Source organism: Patella vulgata, chromosome 1, assembly GCF_932274485.2.
Source record: "Patella vulgata chromosome 1, xgPatVulg1.2, whole genome shotgun sequence".
Classification (NCBI taxonomy): domain Eukaryota; kingdom Metazoa; phylum Mollusca; class Gastropoda; family Patellidae; genus Patella; species Patella vulgata.
The window spans coordinates 37,249,732-37,272,061 of record NC_065879.2 but is presented as its reverse complement, the minus strand read 5'-3'; the positions used below and the strand labels follow the sequence as shown (position 1 = coordinate 37,272,061).

Genomic DNA, 22,330 nt, shown 5'->3' with positions numbered 1-22,330 from the left:
ATCCGATTGACTTTAAATTTATACACAGTGTTTATGGTCCCGAGACGAAGAAACCTATTGATTTTCAATGATTTTCGATAATTACTGACAAAGTTATGGCCCTTGATCACTTTGAAAAATCTTGTGGACGTTCGAATCTAGGGGCTAATCCTATGGGTTTTGAACAATTTCCGATAATTACTGCGAGAGTTATGGCCCTTGACCTCTTTGAATATTCTTGTTCACACTCTACAGACCAAAATTATCAACGGATTGACTTTATATTTATACACAGTGTTACCGGTCACGAGACAACAGAGTCTATTGACTTCCGATAACTTGAACAGCTAAATTCATGATATTAAATGTTTTGTACAGTATACTAAACGTTAGCATGTGGCAGAACTAGAAGCCAAACAAATTCTAATGACTTCTGATAATTTAACTTAATGGAATAATACTCTTAATCAGTTTCTAGTGTGCTGTAAATGTTTTCATTACCGACAAACGAAAAAATATGCGACAACCATTATTGAATTGGCTGCTGTGGGAGTATGTTTCGTTGCCTGACAACCTATCTGCTATGGGGCTTTGCAGTCACACGGGTGAAGTTTCAGATGGTATTTAAAACAACATTTGAAAGAAAAGGTAGCTAAAATTTACCTTATTTTAAATAGGTCAGTTAATGTTAACGATGACATTCATTTCTCAACTGGAGTGATAATTCCTCTTTAAATTTGCAGATGGAATGGAGAAAACCAAAACTCTATAATAAAACCTTTTTATGTTCTAATTTGCTTTAATTTAAATATAAAAACAGATTAATATTCACATCTAGAAAAATCAAAAAAATATAAAAAGGCTATTTTAATAGTATATTAAATCACTGATCGAATTAAACAAAATAAAAACCAAACGACCTATGGGTCTTGTTTTCAACACATTTTGTCATCTGGCAAGTGATATTTTGAAGTCGGTAACTTGTAATTATATTTAGAAAGCACGACGCAAATCAAACGAGCGTAGGATTATTTTTTGTATGGTGCTGGACACTTTATGACCTGGGAGAATAAATGAAAATAAAATTTTAAATAAATTAGGGCCAAATGGGTGTTACATGCCGGGGGGTATATTTAGGAACTAACTTTTTCACTATTAAGATAAATCAAACCCGATGTAATATACCCTAAATTCATGAAAATCAATTTATGATTAGTAAGGCCTGTCTGGTCCTGGTTATTTGGGATATTGTAAATATATATAATTGTAAATATATAGATATAAAATTATTTGTCATGATTTAAAATTGTGATTTTCCATACTGTTCGTCTTCGTAATCATTTTATACTGCATTTATTTTCACTGAAATAGAATTTTAAAAAGTTTATTTTTATATTTTCCAATAAATTATTATTAATCTTATAATTAGAAGCTTCTTTATTCATACAAACTCTGTTTGACAAAAGGGGGGCGGGGCTTTATAGATGCCAAGAAATAGAACGCACCTTACATGTACAACAAATATCCAAGAGTTCTGCCTTCTCCTACACCATCAAATTGGATAAATGGTCCTCGATTTGTTGGAGCCTGATTGTACAATTGTATGCGAAATCACCCTATAGAGGTGGAAGCGTACGTTAAGCCCCGCAAACGAACGAACTGGGGTCTGGAATATTCAACCTGTTTGGTTTTGTGTATCTGTCCTGGGAAGACATTTTCATTGCATTTACCAAGTTGTTGTACCCATATCTGTACGAGGATATTTATAAGTTTAGCAATTTGACATGCCTTTAATAGTGTTCTGCCAAGCACATTTTGTCGGATATCTATAGCGTTCGAATAAAGAGTTTCAAAATTAAAGAAGCTAAATCTCTAACTCAATATTTTTCTTAATATTCGAAATTAAAAACACGAATCAGAATTCAATATTTGTCAATTTCAATATTTTTTTGTCATGTAAATATAGGATCCTAATATCCAATTTTTAAGACACAATTAACATTTTATAATCAGTACACGAGTCGTGTATTCTGTGGTTTCGGGTGCCATACACAAAACATTGTATCAAAAAAGTATTTATTTTCAGAAACTCAATATCTTGTGGAACTCTTGTGGTAAAAAGTTCCACACTAATGCCCCCAAACCTTGCCATAGATGATTTTGTAATGAAGAAATAAAAACATACCCTACAAGACAATGTAGAAGTAATTAGTAAAGGCTGATTCACAAACGGCAAAATAATAATAATAAAAAAACAAACAACGTGTACTATGGACTAAGCAGGCGTAAACGACTGTCGTTCAACTATTCACATATTTCCCCGAACATAATTGATTAGAAATTACAATATTTCTTTCTTCAAAAATTGAATATAGATCACTTTACATACATTCATATTACATTAATATGTGCTTTTAGAACCATTTTCGGGGTTCCAAAAAAGAGCCATATACAACGCCCTGTAACTGATTGTATTTTACTTACCAGAACACATGGCGCTTGCTATGGTTCCTGCGTATTCGGTGATATAGCCAACTGGACATGATTTACAACTTGTTTGTCCAGCGACGTCTTGATAAAATCCTTTACTGCACTTGACACACTTGTTATCAACAGCAGAAGTTCCAACTGGGCAAATTACTAGAAATAACACATTAATAAAAACAGCACGATAAATTTCTTACTCAACTGTGGTGTCGGATGGAAATTGCGTGTTGCCGTGGTAAAGACCGATGTTAAACGCCTTCAATACTGATATTTCATTCCGAATAGAGAAGTGATCAGACGTACTGGGCACCAACCACATTAAGGGATAAGACATTAAAGAAAAGAATAGCCCCTTGATACATTTGTCCGCACTTGTTAGGGGTAACACCGAAGGAGCTGACAAAGAAATGGTGTCGCTTAAATGGGGAACACCTAAGGAGCTGACAACGAAATTGTGTCGCTCAGATAGCTTGATGTTAACTCCCACAAGACTAACGTGTCATTCTATTAAAATGAACTAAATAGACCCAGGATATTATTAAATAACAAGTTAAAAGTAGAAAATCCTTTCGACCATAATATACAAAAGTGAATCACAAAACGACCCACTGATTATATACTTACCACATATACCATGGGTTGTAACAGAACCAACGGGACATATTACAGACCCCGTTACATCCACAGTCGCTGGTTCAATATAATTACCATCACCATTACCAACTACCAGGCTAATATTATTCTTTAATTTATTACCAGAACTCTCTAATTCTAACAATATATCAGTTACAACTTTCAGCTGTCCAGTTACTACAATAAAATATCGCATAATAAGCATTTTTAAAAATGAAAAATGTTGGGTTTTTGTTTTCGAAAATTACTTCCCAAATAAACTGAAATTTGGAAACCCAGGGGTGCATTATCTTGGGTGCATTCTGAAATACCTACTTTCAACAATTACCTTTAACGCACAGACCCCATTGAGTCTGTCGCATCTTTGGACTTTACGTGTTCTTAGATTCAAATAGTGTATTACTTGCACACCCAGAAATCTAATATATGCCGTATATGCCATTGTATTTTTGATTGGATGTCTCAAATTTTGCACAAAGTCCAATTTGCACGTATTCGGTTTATAGAATAACAGGAAACTATCAACAAATAAGGTGGCATTTGTATTGTTCCTTAGCTTTATTATTATTATTTCATTTTCACTGTTTATTGGCAACCAGTTCAGTTTTAGAAAGATTATGCCCTGCTTTGTTTTTGTTATGACTACCAACCTGTATTATTTTGACTTAAACTGGTGATATCAAGTTCACTCTCGGGTAGATCTCTCCAAAGTTTGACTTCAATAACAACACCATCAATAGTGTTACGTCTAATTCTATGATTGACTTGGCACTTGGGTAATATTATGTCATAATTACAGCTGCCATCTTTAATACAATCCACTTCATTTTGGATGTTATAAATAAATGTATCTACTTCTAGTTTGTAGCAGTCAGTATAATTGTATGTGACTCGATTGGATATTTCCAATTTTCTGGGAGATACAATTTCTGAAAATAAGAGAAAGGGCCCCATAAACATGATAAAGGACAATTTTTCGAATATCTTATTAAGGAAATTCGGTAACATTGAAGATTGAAAGTAAGTAATGGTTTTTTTTTTTCGAGCGTGATGCAACGATAACGAATATATAAGATAGCCATGCACAGCTTGAAATACGTCCGCACAGCAGCATTGTCTTGGGGGGGGGGGGAGATTGTCGCGTCTATCATGTTCACAAGTTTCTGGAAAAAGTGGCATAACTCCAGAAAAAACGGCACCGAACGGCGAATATTTTATCTTTGGGGTTCATCGTCTCGATCATGACTACAATTCTTCGTATTAAATTTGAAATGAAATAAAATGGCGTTTAACGTCCTACTGTTCTGCTACGACTGGGCTAATGACAATCTCGAGCCAAGAGATAAGTTTGTCCTTTGTTTATTTCTGGTACAACTAGCCGACCATGCGTCGGCCATTTTGAATGTCACGTGGTGTATCCTTCCGTCGGTCGCTTTACAAAGATCCAAGATAGCGGCTCCAACTCGCGTTTCTTCACGTATTTAGCCGAATCACTAACATTGTGAGCTAATAATAGTTCCCGGTAAATCATCAAATCGACTGTTTTCGAATGAACTTTTGATATCAAGATGCGGAAAATGTTTCAAGTATCATTAATAAGTAACCCATGTAACGAACCGATGCCTAATTGTCGAGAAACCGGCAGCATTATATTGTAACAAATCCTGGGGCGGAGTTTAGGAACCAATTTCACGCTGATTAATGGCCGGCAAGTTTTACTAGAGAGAAACGAGAGAGAGAAATGGGGTTTAACGTCCACTCGACGCAATCATTTCGGATTGAGATTGGGCTAATGAAGACGGGCATATGCCATACAGTGTGCTATCTATCGAAATCCAACTGCAAAGGTATATTTTACGTGCATGCCAGGTACACTGTTGATAAGTAATCAATAACATCTGTTTTCGTTTTACACACCCCTTACAATTTCGGGGTTTTATTTGAGCAACAAAACAGTATTATGGTTCAAAACCCAAAGTTTAAAATAGTTCTGCTTACTGGTACAAGGTTTAGTAACTATTCCAGGACTCCACACTCCTTCCTCACAGGTATAGACAATTGGTTCTTCCAGGAAGACCGCGCCATCATTACATAATAAATGACACTGTAACTTGTTGGTACCAACAGAAGAACAATTAATACTTACGTATGGTGCCAAAAGGATATCATCTGTTGAACATACTGTCATAACAAAACACATAACGTTAGGTTTGTTGTAATGTATTCTTTGTTATTTTGATCAAAGTTAAGTCAAAAACTCTTTTCCACAACCTAATATTCCTTATCGAATGTTTTGAGAGAGAGAGAGAGAGAGAGAGAGAGAGAGGGGGGGGGTAATCTAGGTCATTTCGGCGCCAACACATGGTTCAACCTCATTTCATTAATTTGCTTGCGCGTAGGGGTCTTTAGCAGTGGGAGGGAACCGGAGGACCCAGAGAAAACCCAACGAAAATGGACATGCGACACTACATCTTGTCATGTTCAAGCGGAGAATCGAAACCACGCCACTTGACTCAATGACAGACCTTGTGATTTCACGCATACGCGTAAAACCACTAGACACCCCCTATCCCCCCTCCCAAACGTTTTGCAACTGGTTTTTCTTTTCTAACAGATACTGACAGTCGAATCCTGATAAAATAACAAGGCATAATACATTAATAATTTGGTAACTTACCAGGGCATGGAGGTCTGTGACAAATATCAATATTTTTATTGGAACCTTCACAGTTTTTACCATAAGCATCTGGTGGTGGGTTATCACAAGTACGAGTATGTGATATAGTGCCGCTTCCACATGTAACACTACACTCCCCCCATGGATCCCATGCACTCCATCCCCCGTGTACTGTAACACATCAATACATAGACTACTTTAACAAAAAAATCCGCTTCTATCTACTTATTATATAATAACTCAACATTTTATTGCTTTATGTCAAACTCAAGAAAATAAATTCGAATCTTAAAATTGCTTGCGTTGGTGTCCCCAATTCTGAATTGGAGTTTATGTGTTCCCAGATACATGTATCAAACTGAATATAACCCACCACTGCTTCCGTTCGGAACCCTGGTGTTATACTCTTGACACTGTCCCCAGGAAACCAGTTTGATTTCTAAGAAACATTTCTTATGAGGAATGGGTCCCTGTTACTCTGTGGGCTATGTGCTCATCGGAAGTTGATCCAATCCCCCAAAAATGCTTTTAGCGTTGAAAGTACTGACGTTAAACTATGTGTAACTCATCCAGCTCGCAACAATCAAATCGAAATCTCAGTTCCTTGTGTCGAAGTCACTGGTGTTACGCTGTTATTCATTTTCTCTCAAAAAACAAATCGGACGTTGCACTGAGGGAAATATAATAAATCTCATTTATGGAATAATCTACCATTTAGTTTAAGATGTTGTACATCTCTATATTCTTTTAAAAAACAACTTAAAACACATTTATTTAATCAGGCTTTTAACTGACTCTGTATACAATCGTTAACATGCCCATAATCTTGTTGTTTATGTGTGATTTACATTGTCACTTTGTAAAGTGCCCCTAAACATGTTATATGAAAGGGTGCACTATAAATATGCTGTAATAATAATAATAATAATAATAATAATAATAATAATTTGAGATTGAACTATTCAGGACTTTAACTTACCAATTGGGATTTCACACCTCGATCCTCTAAAATCTTCAGTACAGTGGCAAGAATAGTTGGAAGGACTATTGTACGTACAGGTAGCACCGTTTAGACAGTAATTTTGCTGACAATAGTTTGGAGCCTGGGAACATGTAGCACCATTATATCCGTCACGACATTCACAACGGAACCCACCTGCTAGATTATGACAAATATGTCTGCCACACGGTGAACTTTCACACTCATCAAATGCTAAAAAGAGACCAGGAATTCATTTCCAGTTAATGATGATAATGATTTTCAAATCCCAGAATTCGTATAGTTGCGTATTTAAAAGTATTTACATTTAGATTTACCCCATCAGTCCATTTAACAGTTCTTACCATCACATGTGCTGGGTAGAACAAGATCAATCCCACTTAAAGATGTCTGAATTCCTTTTAAATTAAATATAGCTTCGGACTCGATGGATGAACATTGGGCAGCTAGCTGTGAGATTTGTGAAGAAGAGATACCACCATGTAAAATATCTAATGCTCGGAACTGTATACCTGAAAAAAAAAATCCAATTATTAATAACTATTATTTCCCCACCACTTTTGATATGAGGTCTGCACAAAACAGATATGTATAATAACCTGGATAAACTAGTGAGACATCAAAGCACATTTAGTACAGTTGCCTAACGAGATTATATGCGACAATTTAATCAGCAGCATCCACAAAACATTCCTTCGAATTTATTTGACAAAAAAGGTCAATGGTTTTATTTTAATGTGCCACGCCTGTACAATAGGAGTCCAATCAACTTTATTTGAATAATACAACCGTTCTTGTTGAAATATAATGTGAGGTACATGAACGTGAGTAACGTTGGTTGAAAGCACTACCCCATGAACAAGTCTAGTAATTTTTCCTAAATCCCGCAACTTTTTTATTTTAAAAATATCTAAATGTACCCCAGTTGTAATACCCTAGAGCAACTTTAAACATTTATAAGCAGCAACAGATGACTACCACATTTTGTTGAAATCCTACACTTCCCAACCCAACTGTCTTTAAAAAATTAAGGTATTTATTCTGGAAGAGGAAATAAGCTCGTTATTTTCAAATTTATGTTAACTTTCTATTACAAGACTACTTACTATCATTTGACTGAACCTGTAAGGTCAACTTGGTACCGTGAGGTACTAACAAGGAAGAAATAGATGAAATATTCTGAGTTTGTAGTAACGTGCCACCAACATACACTAATATTTGCTTGGTATTTTGAGTCCACACAACAGCAACATGGTTCCATTTAGTGGATAAAGGCAACGTGAAATCCTGAGACCTGCAATATAAAAGTGAGCCATCTGTTACATTTTATGATCACTATATTTATATTTTCAGCTTTTAAATGAAGACTGTCAAAATCCACTGATGCTAGATGATCCAACCACAAACTAAACAAAGGTAAATACGTAACATTTTAAAAACTAATTACCTACAGCGATTCAGAAGAAGAAGATACAAAATGTCTAAATATAGCTATTAAAGGTTCCCCCTCCCGCAATTCTAACATCGGAATAAGCACCAACAAACCAAGCAACATACATAGCGACATTTGTTGAAACGATCATGTGATTTCGAAAATGTAAGGTGCCCCAGCTCTATAACATCATTTGAATAAGCACTACTACCAAATCAAGTTGAGATCCACCAAGTGGATAAAGAAAAGAAGTCGAAAGTATGGCAGCCTAAAGGACCATTACACCCCCCTATTAAAACAATACATTTTTTTGTGATACGCTTGATAACACATCCTTTGTTTGTAGTCTGAATAGGAAACAGTTCACATTGATAAATTCTAAGTACGCATTTTGCTCATCTCATCCAACACAGTACAGCTTAAATGAGAGCAAGTTTTCAAGACTAAGAATGTGTGAAAGGTGAATAACTACAGCATGAACTCAATGTCAACAATGTGACAAGCAACCGGCATTTTAATTGCATCACATACAACTTACCCGGCAACAGAAACCACCAACTTGTTTCCCAAAGATAACACAAGGCGGTCCCCAAGATCTTCTTTATTGAACGACAATAAAACACCATTATCAGAAGCCTTGGTGATTTGAAACCATAGCAATAGAGTAAAATCACTAATATTAGTGCCAATCTTAGTTGTTTGCAGCTCGTTGGCACCTTCTATAAGAACATCATATTCTAAAGGAAACAGAAAATAAGACAAACATTTGAAAAGACTTAGACTCATGTCCAAATTTTTGCCGAAGAAACATTATTATAGAACCGTTGGACCGATATTATAACGTACATGTTCCGCAACCGTAAGAATGCTTTAAATTCGGGGTTGCTTTTTTAAGAAAGAAAAGTTGTACATTGATTAAGAACTACATATTATGTCAATAATGTGACCATAATATGTATGTTTATGCAGTTGCGAGAAGAATATCAGGTTATGATATCCCAAAAGGTTGTTTCCAAAAACAAAAATAGTCAACGTACCTGCACAGTCTGTGATAGAACTGGCTCCCGGGTTGCTGGATGAATCAACTGGACAAGCTATACAAGAAATTTTACCATTATCCGGTTGATAATAACCAGCATGGCATTCAGCACATGGTTCAACACCAGTTGGCGATACACTTCCAGCAGAACAAATACCTATAAATAGTGAACCTATTTCTACAGTAAATACTAATTACAATCTTATCTTCAAGTTTACCTGTAAGTGTAAATATTGGTACCACCGTTAGCCATAGATATGGCTTTGAAGCATAAAAGACCTTTGAAGACGTTATGAACATGGCAGTGTACTCTGTGATCAGGAAAACGTTTTTTTACTTAACGCAAGATTTAAAGAGGTTTAGCTCCTTAAGAATTACATTTACATCATCTGGAATTATAAATATACGGCTCTATATCGATATACGAGCAAGACATTACCTTTACAGTAAGTGATATTTCTAGCACCCGTAGTGATTGTGGTTGTACCAGGAGGACACGGTATACATGTAGTAGAACTATCAACATCTTGATATGTTCCTATATCACATTTAACACAATCATCACTAACATCATCATATCGTGTACCTGTTGGACATCCATCTAAAAAAATGATTGCTCAACACGTATTATCAAGTAAACGTTTTTCTTGCACATAATTATTAATTTGAGCAATTCTACAATATCTGAGATGATTAAAATGGGCAACGTAAATCAATTAACCTATCATTATGGACTAAAGGGTTTGGAGAAAGATGACCAAGAAAATGAATCATAATTATAAACTTACGGCAGCTAACGGTGGCGTATTTAGCAACTTGTCCGGATTTACATTCAAAATCTGTCCAATCAATAAACATAGAAGGGTCTTTAAGGGTAAAACCGGGAGCAATGTTGTTTAACTTGCCGGCTTTCATATCACTTTCGACACTGTACGCCATATCCATAAGTGCTGTATCGTGGGTTTGTCTGGACGATTCAAGCGTGGAGTTCGAATCGACAGCAAATCCAATGACAAATTTCCAGGAAATGGTAGCTGTCCCTGGTTCAGTTGAGCGTTTCACTCGTGTTGCTCTTGACCAAGGATGCGGTGACTGAAATAAAAAATACGATTCTGAATTGTATCCAACAGATAAATATTAACCGTTACACTAACCAAAGGTTAACGTTTACAATTTACATCGTGTCTCGTTGTCCTTTAAATTTCCATTCACTTTCTTAAATCTCAAAAAACAAAGTACAGTGGAGTATATTGGCTTTTACCCGTTTTCGTCTGGTTGTTGCACCGCATTCAACTTTCACATTCTCTATTTTACATTCTGTATCTTGAAGACATTGGTCTTTCCATTGGGATGTTGTCATATATTGTATGAAGTTTTGTTTGATTTGCGCTTGGGAAGCAGCACTTGAACAGTCACCACCATAATAATAGAGTTCTGAGGGTAATACCATCCGTGTTGGGTGTTTGCTTTCTGAAATTAGAATTTAAAGCTGGTGGTACTAGTGGTCAGAAGGCTTATAGGAGCATATTGATACTAGTACCTAAATCTTTGCAATATCTATTCAATCAATATAACATCTGTTCAGTATTGGTGCCAATGTGGGTTTAATGTCCAATGTCTTCTTTCCTCTTCATTGTCATTTGAAACTTACTTTTTGATTTGAAATTTAATTTTTACCTGTACAGTCTGGAACATCAGTTGTACTCCAAGTTCCTTTGTTCCAATTACACAGAAAGTTTGGGCTTGATGTAACAGTTCTGGGTATATCAAACTTATCATTACACATCATATTACAGAAGGATCCCACTAGCCAATCAGCACAGGCCAGAGCTCCGTTTATAGGAGCATTCAACTTTGGACATTTGGTTTCTGAAATATAGCGACTTTTACAAATAACCTTGTATTTTCTATTGATAAGGTATTATCGGTGGAATTATTTAAATACATTCAACTATTTCTTGAATTAAAGGCATCGGTAGTACACGAATGGCGTAGGAAAGCCACATCTGAAATTAATTAACCCATTATCCAGTTCTATTTTTAATTTCTGTCCCTATAACAAGCATTCTGAGAGAAGTCATGAAAAGATCAATAAGTAAGGGTATTGGGGTGTGTACTTGCCTATACATTCAGTAAGGATTGTCAGTGGAATCGAGAAAAAATCGAAATCTATTATGAATGTGTATAGTGAACACTTGCTCCAAGTTCAATAGAATATAATGGTATTACGGGGTGTACTTGCCTTTGCAGTGAGGAACTGGTCCCGTCCCATGGTTCCAGTAACCCTTCGGAGGTATTGTGTCATTTTTATCACAGGTAATGACTTTTGGTCCTTCTAGAGGCAAACCGAATCGACAACTAATGGTGCACTGTGCACCATAGTTATATTCAGGACAGTTGATATCCATGTTGTCATCGTCATAGGTAGGTATGTTACATCGGATCACTTTAAATAATGAACGGTTTAGAGGTAAATTTAATTATGAATGCTACCATATTTATATTCTAGACTGACTGGAGTCATAGCCATTATGCCTACTCTAGCTTATAAATGACTGCCACAATCTATACAATATTCGATTTAGTAAAGAAATTTTACATAAAATATATAGAGAGTGTATGAATATGTTTTAATATAGAAAGAAAGGGAACAATATTGTTTTCTACTAACTTTGAACAGATATGGCAAAAAAACAATAGGCTTCATTGCTGTCTGAATCTCTAGCGACATATTTGATGGTGTGTGCTCCAATTCCAAAAGCGGATCCAGAAGGTAGACCTTGCTCCAGAGAGGGTACAATTGGTCCTGAATTGTCAGAAGCTGTCGGTTCTTGCCAAGTAACAGTAGCAAACGTTTGTCCTTGGTCAGCGTAAGCTGTAATGGTCGGTGGACAGTTGTCAAATACAGGAGCAGAATTATCTGAAATTAAAAAAAAGGTATGCTCTTTAAGATCTTGTATATTCCAAACAAATCCCAACTGTTAAACTGAAATGTAATGAAATGGGGTTTAACTCCTCGCTGTTCTATCCAACTGTTAAACAATAATAGTAAGTTTGGACAGTACATCGTGCACATCCATATACATGTATACTCTTCAAAAAAAGTAGGGGATATTGAAATGCAAATACTTATGCAGGGTGTGATATGATAAATAGTCATGGACACTTGAAATGCTTTGAGCGTATGTTCACAGATGAAGAACATATCGCCCCAGCAGAACCACTGGGCTGTATATGCGACACGCAATAGCGCCATACACTGCCGCGTGCTGGTTTATCTATCGATGTTTGCTTTCCTATCGGTTCTTGCATAAGATTTACTGTACTGTTTAGCGTATCTTTGCTTTAGTGTATACGTTTAATTTGATCGGGAGACGTGTTCGTCGACGTCAACGTCAACCGACAACACTGCAAGAATTGGCCGTGGCACTGCAAGAGGAGTGGGTCAGATTGCCCCAAATCGTGATAGGACGGCTGATTATGAGGATTGGTGGAGCAATTGCTGAATGTCTGGGGATTGGTGGAGCAATTACTCATTATTAAGATAAAAATCAAAAACGTCCATTTTCACTTTTGACGGTGGGTGTATCTCTTGTGAACTGTATATGTTCATGTGTAGGCAATTGGCCTGTTATTAACATACACTGGTTACCTCTAATAAAAACAGCAGCGCGTTTCCACAGTTTTGTATTGTTTCTGAATATCCCCTACTTTTTTTGAAGAGTATACAAGCATATGGATATCAATTTAATTGAGATGAGGACTAATATTTTGAAACATTGAAGTTTTAATATTCTTATCTAATTAATTTAAGAATTTTGTCCTGAAAACCGGAACCTTGTAAATTCTTCATAGCTGCTTCATACCTTGACATTCCGGTAATGGTTTCTGCCACTGCCCATCTGCTCTACATATACTATACGATGCTAGAGTAAGACGATATCCAGTATCACAGGTTAATGAACATGTATCTTGATAGTTGGTACCATCTGGACACTCAAATGGATTAGCATTAGCCGGTGTCGCCAAAGTACCACAATCTTCAGCTGAAAACACAACGATGGCGTTCTAGATAATTGACCAAATAAAAATAACCGCATAGTATAGCCAACAAATTTTACTTTCAGGGTTGATAACAAACATAAAGTTGCGCAATATGATTAATTCGAATTCAGTTTAGTGTCGATTGAACGACACAAGTATCTAAATGAGATGATCCTTTGTCAGGGATGGTAATGGGGTAGGGGCATAGTCCACCAATATTTTCACCGTCCTCTGTTCGGAGCCAAAGTAAATTTTCCACAAATTACCCAAGCAATTAAAATAACTTACGTTCGCATGTTGGTGGTTCGTGGTCATAAGTCTCATCATCAGTACATTGTAATATAGGCTGTCCTACTAACTTGTAACCAGCATTACATGTAAACGTACAGTGTCCTCCTGATCGTACAACATATGTATTACATTCTTTTCTACCGTGATCAGGAAATTGGATATACGCACAAATCTTCACTATAAGAAAGTATAAACAACAAATCGTCAACCTCAGAAATATTATTCAATAACAACGTAAAGAGTCAAAATGCTACTGATGTATTATGATAACAGGGTTAACTTATTCGCTGAGCAGATCAAGCAATAAAACATTTCGTTTAATATACATGTAAAATCAATAATACCTTTAACTTCAAATCTTACGAAACAATTTACTTGATATCCATTAGCATCTGTGGCAGAAAATATAATGGTGTGTTGACCAGGATCAAATCTTGAGCCACTCATGCCACCCGAACTTTTAACCCTGAAATAAGAACTTAACTGGTATTATTTCTTAAAACGGTGTCTACGTCATGGTATGGACAATGAGTACAATGATTTAATCCGACTTCAAGATTAGTTCAATTTGCGGTAGAGAAGTGTCTAGCTAACTCACGGTATGCTCTGTCCGTCTCCATTTACAGCTGATGGTTCAGTCCAGGATACAACAGCACTGTCTTCCCCGGCGGCCACATAATATTCTGTTGGTATATCTGGACACGTCATCGTTGGAGGCTTAGGTGGTGGCGGAGGGGGGCTGTCTGATTTGAAAAAAATTAAGTTTCGTAAGAAGATGTACTCAATTCGGCTATTATTTTTTTTATACAAAATAGTGATTAATTTTAAATTTTTTATTTTTTATTTAAACAATTTATGTAGCAACAGCGACTGGAATAAATTTGGGAAAATGACATTAAGGATGCATTATTTAAGAGCTAAATTTGCCTATTAGGCCTTAAATGTTATATAAATTATTAATTAGACATTTATTAACATGGCAAGATTATAATCAACTCTTAATGCCATCGGATGCTCGAGATTTTAACTGAATTAGAACTGTTCGGCCATTTAATGATTTAATTTAAAAATCGAGAAGCGAGGCTAAACCTCAGATATACCAGTAGCGTGGTTATGATAATAAACAACCAATGCACACATCTTGTCAAAACTACAAACAGTGATAACTTGGATCAGAATAAAGTAATTTGAATAAAATTTTTTAACTATTATAGCAAGAACGGTCAGCTCTTTATCTAAATCTTACATAATGTATCTTTAAGTTTAACAATCGGGGTGCTGGTTGGCCGAATGGTAAGCACGTGCGCGCTGTATCATAAGGTATATCATTGAGTCAACTGGCGTGGTTTCGATTCCCCAGTAGTACGTGACAAGGAGTAGGGTCGCCTGTCCAACCTCGTTGGTTATCTCCGGGTCCTCCGGTTTCCTCCCACTGCTAAAGATCCCTACCAGCAAGCGAATTATTGAAATCAAATTGAAACATGTGTTAGTCCCGAAATGACCTAGTTTGTGTCAAGTGGACGTTAAACCCAATCTCTCTCTCTCTCTCTCGCTCTCTCTCTCTCTCTCTCTCTCAATCGATGTAAAGAAGCTTAAGTAAAATATACTGCATCAAGTTAAGCACATATTTTTGTTTAATCTAAAACTTCCTCAATATATTATAAACTGTGGAGAAGCCGAGGTGGCTAAGTAAGTAAGACGCTGTCTCGCTACCCCGGAGGTCGCGTGTTCGATCCCTGCATTGGCCGAGAAAGTTCATCGAGATTTTCCGACGTGGTCTCCCATTGTCAGTGGTGCAGGACAGCTGTCTAATCGTTCGGATGGGCCGAAAAACCGAGGTCTTGTGTATACATTGGCGTGCACTAAAATATCCCTTGGCAGTTTGAATTCGTTGTCAGAGTACGCCATAGTGCCGATGCCTGGGTAAAATATCCCTCATAGCACACTGTATGGCGGTATGCCCGTGGAATTCGATGTCAGAGTAGGCCATAGTGCCGCTGCCCGGGCAAAATTTAGCTCATAGCACACTGTATGACGTATGCCCATCTTCATTAGCCCATTCGAAGCAAAACAGTAGGACGTTAAACTCCATTTCATTTCATTTTATATAAACTGTGGGTTTATGTTGATGATACAGATTTGCTCAAATTACGAATTAATTGTTAACGTCGTTTCATACTGAATTTTTTATAAGATATACCACTAAAGATTCACTCACCTTTTTTACAAAAAAAAGAGCAAATCAGTTTAATCCCTTCAAAAACTATTGGAGCCAGTGCAACAATCGCCCCTACAACACCTCTTTTTTCACGGAAAGCTACAAACGGAAATAAAAGTGTCAATAAACTGTAAGGATTGAATATATTGGCAACGAACAAGTTACTGACATAAAAATTCACAAACGCAATTCTACAAAGGGTATCAAAATGTATTTTCTTACTCGTAGAATCATTTTATTAGGATATAATGGGTACCCTAGAGAAAACTAAGGATGTCACCTAATAAATATATTTCTTAATCTTTGAAGTGAATGGCGTTTGTATTATGGACTAGCAATGAACAGGTCAAAACGTATGCAATCTTCGTGCACGGTATAGAGCATGTAGGCTACACCTCAGCTATAGGTGATCTGAACAAAGCCATACTACTAGCTTAATGTCCAATGAGTATCTTTGGCATCCGCTCTGGATAGAAAAGGGCGTTATACAAATGATGAACTGGAAAGGGTGAATAGCGTTACAAAGCTAAACGGTTCATACACACAGTTCCAGCATTAACCAGCGGCTGACAGGCAGGATACGCCCACATTTTCGAGAGATGGATAGATAACAAGCTAAAACGAAAGTGATTTTTCCTACAATCAAGGGCCATAATTCAGGAAATTACAATTCGATATGCACAAATATCGAAAGGAACCGAGATCTTTGGGTTATAAACTTACATTTCTTCAAGTTTCAAGAAAATCGGATAAAAATTGTGACCTCTATAGGGTCCACAACCTTGATATACTATATTTTTACGCTATTTGAAAACGAGGAGCGGCCATTTTGTCGGTCGGTTTTGGGCCGATTTTCACGAAATTCGAACTCAGCCGTCCTTAGGGTGTAACAGTGATATAATAATACGGTTTTTTAAATCGGATAAAAAATTATGACCTCTATAGGGTCCACAAGCTAAAAACGCGATTTTTCGTACAATCAGTGGCCATAATTCAGGAAGTTACATTCCGATATGCGCAAATATAGAAACGAACCGAGATCTTTGGGTTATAAACTTACATTTCAAGTTTCATCAAAATAGGATTAAAATTGTGACCTCTATAGGGTCCACAACCTTGATATACCATATCTTTACGTTATTTGAGAACGAAGGTCGGCCATTTTGTCTGTCAGTTTTGGGCCGATTTTCACGAAATTCGAACTCAGCCGTTCTTAGGGTGTTACAGTGATATAATAATACGGTTTTTTAAATCGGATAAAAATTATGACCTCTATAGGGTCCACAAGCTAAAAACGCGATTTTTCGTACAATCAGGGGCCATAATTCAGGAAGCTACGTTCCGATATGCACGAATATCGAAAGGAACCGAGATCTTTGGGTTATAAGCATACATTTCAAGTTTAAACCACATCGGATAAAAATTGGGACCTCTACGTTGTTCACAAGCTAAAAACGTGATTTTTCGTACAATCAGGGGCCATAATCCATGAAGTTACAGTCCGATACATGCCAATATCGAAAGGAACAGAGATCTTAGGGTGATAAACCTATATTTCAAATTTCATTAAATTCGGATTAAAATTGTAACCTGTAGACTGTTCACAAACAATTGTGGACGGACGGACTGGGGCGACAACAATATACGTCCACATGAAAATGTGGGCGTATAAAAATGGAAAGATGGACATTAATAAAGCTGTAGGTTCCCTGAAGTTGAGCCCACTAAATAATGTGCTCAGTGGCGTTAGTGTTCTGTGGGTTGTAATTCTAACCTACATCGCAATCGGTCTGATGCCAGTTCTTCTGGAAACAGCTAAAACACGTTTTATTATTACCCTTTACAGCACAAACAGATAGAGATGGATAATATATATGATTTTCTTATACTTTATGGTGTTAACCAGGTGGTAATGTGGGCGTATAAAAATGGAAAGATGGACATTAATAAAGCTGTAGGTTCCCTGAAGTTGAGCCCACTAAATAATGTGCTCAGTGGCGTTAGTGTTCTGTGGGTTGTAATTCTTACCTACATCGCAATCGGTCTGATGCCAGTTCTTCTGGAAACAGCTAAAACACGTTTTATTATTACTCTTTACAGCACAAACAGATAGAGATGGATAATATATATGATTTTCATATACTTTATGGTGTTTACCAGGTGGTAATCTACACCATTCAATATCATCTCGGTTAAAATTATCACTCAGGTCAGTGTTACACCCATTTTCTGCTGTAGTTTCTGACAACTGAAATCAAGTATACAGAATCAAAGTCAAGGTCTGTTTGGTTTTCGTGTGTGTTGTTTAAATTGGAAACTTCGCTCAATAAACCTCCTCGACAGTGGTTTGTTTCCTGTTGTGGGGTATGGATCATGGACGCTCCAAGACCGAGAAAAACTGTCAGTAACAATGCCTACAAAGCTTGCCCGTATGTTTTCATTATGTTATGTAAGTGTGCATATAAATCAGTTATATAGAAAGAGGGTTAACAAAATACTTGATGTACCAAGTACGTATCAATACTAAAACTACAATGATGCATATAAATCATCAAGAAACGTAAGTCAACACACATTTGGCTGACACGGCAACAATGAAGAAAACTCGGAAATGGGCGTGTTGTCTCCGCTCCATTAATCACCATACACCCTCTGTCCACAAATAACCGACAGAAGCTCATAGACGAGTCTAACGTTGTCAGTTAATTTTATTAGAAATGTAACTAAGTAAAAACGGAATTTATCATTATGATAGAATATGGTACTGAGGGCTATATTACAACTCATTTTTAATAGAAATGATGATTATTAGTTTTACGTACAGGCCAGGAGAATTGTATATTTCGAAGGGGAGACGAAAAATTAATAACTCCAAATTTAATGTTTTATTAATGTCAGTAATCATGACAATTGTCTGTCAACTATAAAGGTAATTTTACGACGTTTCGAAAATTTGGACTTTGACGGTTTTGTGATCCCAACGACAATATGATTGTGTTATATCCGAAACATAATATTCTGAAATAGTCAGGAAAGGGGCATATTAGTTTCAAGTTTATAGGAATCGCACCACAGTTATTTCTCGTATTGCTACTTATAGCTATTATGTTTTTGTCCCAAAGCTCTAATTTTTAAACCTGGGGCATATTTTTATTAACCCAGGGGCGTTAAAAAATGAAAATCGATAAGCTGTAATTTCTCTGGATTGTGTAAACTATTGTACTACGAATCTGATTAAAATACAGATCTATATTTCGTTTCGGTTTTTTTATACTTTCGATGGCCTACACTACATGGAGATCTGACAAGTTATAGCGATAGGTCACGTCAGGGGTCAAAAGGCCGACTTTTGATGTTACTAGTGGATTACCCACAGTTCTGTGAAAAACACGCCTAAAGCTCGCCGTAAGTGTAGTAAAGACAAGTAAAACGGAATTTTGAATTATAAAAACGAAACGAAATAAGATCTGTGTTTTAACTAGATTGATTGTACTACTTATACGGTCTCCGTTGATTTGATTTGTATAAAAATTGTTTCACTTACTACTAAAGGCATGACGTCTCTTGATGTAAGTGAAGTACAGGTTCCAACAATCAGACAACTTAATACCATTGACAACAACATATTCGTTTTCTGTCAAACATTCTGGAATGGAATGGTGTTTATCGCTTCGTCAATAGATACTCCAGTCAGAGGCATAGGCGCACGAGAATGAAAAAAAATCATATATATAAATATATATATATTTTTTTTGTTTTTTTGTAAAAATAGGATGACATTTTGAATACAGTGAATACTATGGATTAAATTATTTGTCCGGAGCCACTCTGCGTTGTGTAACATTTTGCGGCCGTCTAACCGTTTGTTTATTAATTTTTCGGGAATAAAAATTTCTTTAAAAATTCACTAATGGATTATAATTTAAAACATTTTTAAACGGCAGTGTAATAACATTGTCTAGCGCGACATTTTTTTCGGGTATCATCATTATTTGTTTCGTCAGTTTTTCGCGAAGTGAAATTACTTGATAGATCTAGCTGGGCATAGAACGGGATTTCAGTTGGCGGCCGTGGTTCCGATGACTCTTTCGGGCATTTTATTTCTGCCCTAGTTCTCACATCTGGAATTCAGCTGGGTATAGAGTGGACTATATTAGACCACTTTCTTCTTGCTGTATACTCGTGGGCCTAAATAAAAAAAAAACGCGTTTGCGCGTCTAACTTTCAAAATTTCCGGTCTCATTCTTAATATAAAATTATTGCTATAGAATTATTGATATTTTACATTACATTGGGTGGTACTTTGTGTACTTACCAGTAATAAGTCTCTATAAACTGATTGCTTGCTGGTTGGTTTTTAACGTCCACAATAAATCATATATATGCTGGCAATATCCTGTTTGTTAATATTTAAATTTATAGTAGGTAAGTATGCATAAGGATGTTTAATTTTTATATTTGTGTCATGGGAATTTACCTAGTACAGATATCTAATTTGATTTTTCTTTTATATTCCCCAAAATCAAATCACAATGAGTGAGGTGAACAAGTGACGTCTCCTCCATATAAAGTCAAGATTGTAAAGCTTTCAATATGGGTCGAAACCTTTATATAAAAGTGCATGTTTCCCAGCTACTAAAGATCAGATTTAGTTCAACTTGAAACCCGATAAAATTATGTGTGCCACATAAATATATTTTCAGCAGTGGATTGGCAAAGTGTATCTGATTTGAACCTAAAGTGATCGCCAAAGTTAGCGTGTGTGGCATTATGGCGCCACAATTCCGAAAAGAACAATTGATTTGTCGTGGCCTGTATATGTACACACGATATAAATATAAAAACATCAGCTTAACTGTCGCAATAAGCAGACGAATAATCTAATATAGTTAGGGAAGAAGTGGGGAAATTCCCTGGTTTATTCATTGTCGGGAACTGTCTGTAATATGAACTAAACATACCACACAATATTATAGTAACATAGTTATGCTATTCAGCAATTATATGAGATTGCGAAGAAAAAACGAGTACACAATTTAAAGTGGAATAATAGTAATACAAAAAATATTGGACATATATAGTTCACATTTCACTCCAAATTCAAATAGTAAAATAATATTAAAAAGAAGGCCAAATCATGTTTACATAAACAAATGTTTAATATGTCCTCCGTCTTGCTCCACTCAAAAACCGAATTTCTTATCAATTCTTCTAAGCCTATTTCTGCCCATTTCTTCCGAATTTGGTTCATTTCCCTTAAATGGTTTTGTGCGTCATTGATAAACCGTACCATAGAGTGGTAGGTCTGCAATTTGGAGTAAAGTTGTCAACCATCCATATTGTACGACCCGTGAAACAATAATGATATAGATAGGCTTTTTGAATTATTCCACTTTAAATTTTTGTACTCGTTTTTTCTGGGACACCCGATATAAGAAAAGTGAATAGACGCACCTTTCAATTTTTTCGTGGAAAACCTATTACGATTTTTGAGTGAATTTTGATGGGCTTCTGTGTTTTATAAAAAGGATATTTACTGAGAATCTCGAAATGTATACCGGTCGAATCTAAAATGATGGCCCCGTTTAGCTTGGTAACCACTTATTATATGACCTTGGGTTGCACATTAATTTAATGGGCTTCTGTATAGTTTATAAAAAAGAATATTTACTGAGAATCTCGAATGTAGGTTCGACTCGGTACCTTACCTGTATAATGCAGGAGTCACACTGTCCCGAAATTGACACCAGATGGACACACGATAAAGTAAATGTTCAAATGTGTACTGATTTTGTCTTAAATATTTGATATTATGATCGCATATTTCACGATATAGATAACAGCATCAATATTTAGGGCGTCGCCTACTAATATGACGTCACGGCCTACATAGATTCCTAGCAAACAACTGAAAAGCTCAACCCTTATTTTTATCAGATGATTGTGACATAATGGGTTCTTTGTGGTTGTAAAGATTAAGATCATCTGAAGCCAAGACATGTTATGGATTTAACACTGAAGTCAATGGGGAGACAAGTACTTATAATCTGAGAACCATTCCGATAACTGGGCTTATCTTTACCTGCTTATAGAGTGATCATAAATGTTAACGTATATTGCGACGAAATATTTTTATTCACCATTATGATCTTCTCTTAAAGATGTCTCAACTCTTACTTGACTGGGCTAAAGTGACTGGATAATCAACCACATTAAAAACCAAACTCCCGGTTACGCATGGGCAATGGACTTTACGTCAAATATTAACAACCTTCCCAGACCCTCCGTATGTTGAAGACTAGGAGGTTCTGGGTGACCGAGTCTACCCCAAGCCATAAAATCCTTACGCAGCCTTGTTAGTCAAGTAGGTTGCCAGTTAGTGATACCATTAATTTCCAGGAAATCCATTATTTTACTAGTAAGATTGACTATCTATCTATACCTTCCAGATATACCTATGCAATATCATTCAAAATGAACTAAATTCATTTTCTCCATAAGAGTGGTAATGCCTCTTTAAATTTCTGATG

At 36.2% G+C, this 22,330-nt stretch overlaps 1 protein-coding gene and 1 long non-coding RNA gene across 2 annotated transcripts; both read right to left on the bottom strand.

The window, feature by feature from the left end:
- Positions 1–746: 746 nt before the first annotated feature.
- LOC126816112 (sushi, von Willebrand factor type A, EGF and pentraxin domain-containing protein 1) lies at positions 747–17,714 on the bottom strand. The gene is made up of 23 exons (XM_050542330.2): positions 17,575–17,714; positions 15,801–15,899; positions 14,181–14,325; positions 13,927–14,048; positions 13,580–13,759; positions 13,114–13,293; positions 11,919–12,167; positions 11,490–11,693; positions 10,925–11,116; positions 10,509–10,717; positions 10,036–10,339; positions 9,687–9,848; positions 9,246–9,404; positions 8,747–8,945; positions 7,883–8,070; positions 7,121–7,288; positions 6,756–6,989; positions 5,777–5,947; positions 5,098–5,280; positions 3,750–4,028; positions 3,091–3,276; positions 2,464–2,619; positions 747–1,341 (listed from the first exon to the last, which is right to left on the bottom strand). The coding sequence occupies exons 3-23, from the start codon at positions 14,288–14,290 to the stop codon at positions 1,322–1,324; spliced, it is 3,855 nt and encodes a 1,284-aa protein (XP_050398287.1). The 5' UTR covers positions 14,291–14,325; positions 15,801–15,899; positions 17,575–17,714; the 3' UTR covers positions 747–1,321.
- A 130-nt stretch (positions 17,715–17,844) lies between these two features.
- LOC130012142 (uncharacterized) lies at positions 17,845–20,225 on the bottom strand. Its single transcript, XR_008787457.1, has 3 exons — positions 20,116–20,225; positions 19,345–19,446; positions 17,845–18,048 (listed from the first exon to the last, which is right to left on the bottom strand). It is a non-coding gene; the product is annotated as an uncharacterized LOC130012142 (long non-coding RNA).
- Positions 20,226–22,330: the final 2,105 nt, after the last annotated feature.

What these genes read in the sequence shown, in the direction of transcription:
- LOC126816112 (XM_050542330.2), bottom strand. Translation starts at nt 14,290, where the DNA reads ATGACGTGTCCAGATATACCAACAGAATATTATGTGGCCGCCGGGGAA. An exon ending in ACCAGTTCCTCACTGCAAAG is followed by an intron (nt 11,117 to 11,489) that starts GCAAGTACACCC and finishes GCTATATTTCAG; the next exon opens with AAACCAAATGTCCAAAGTTG. An exon ending in TGATGTTCCAGACTGTACAG is followed by an intron (nt 10,718 to 10,924) that starts GTAAAAATTAAA and finishes TTCTAATTTCAG; the next exon opens with AAAGCAAACACCCAACACGG.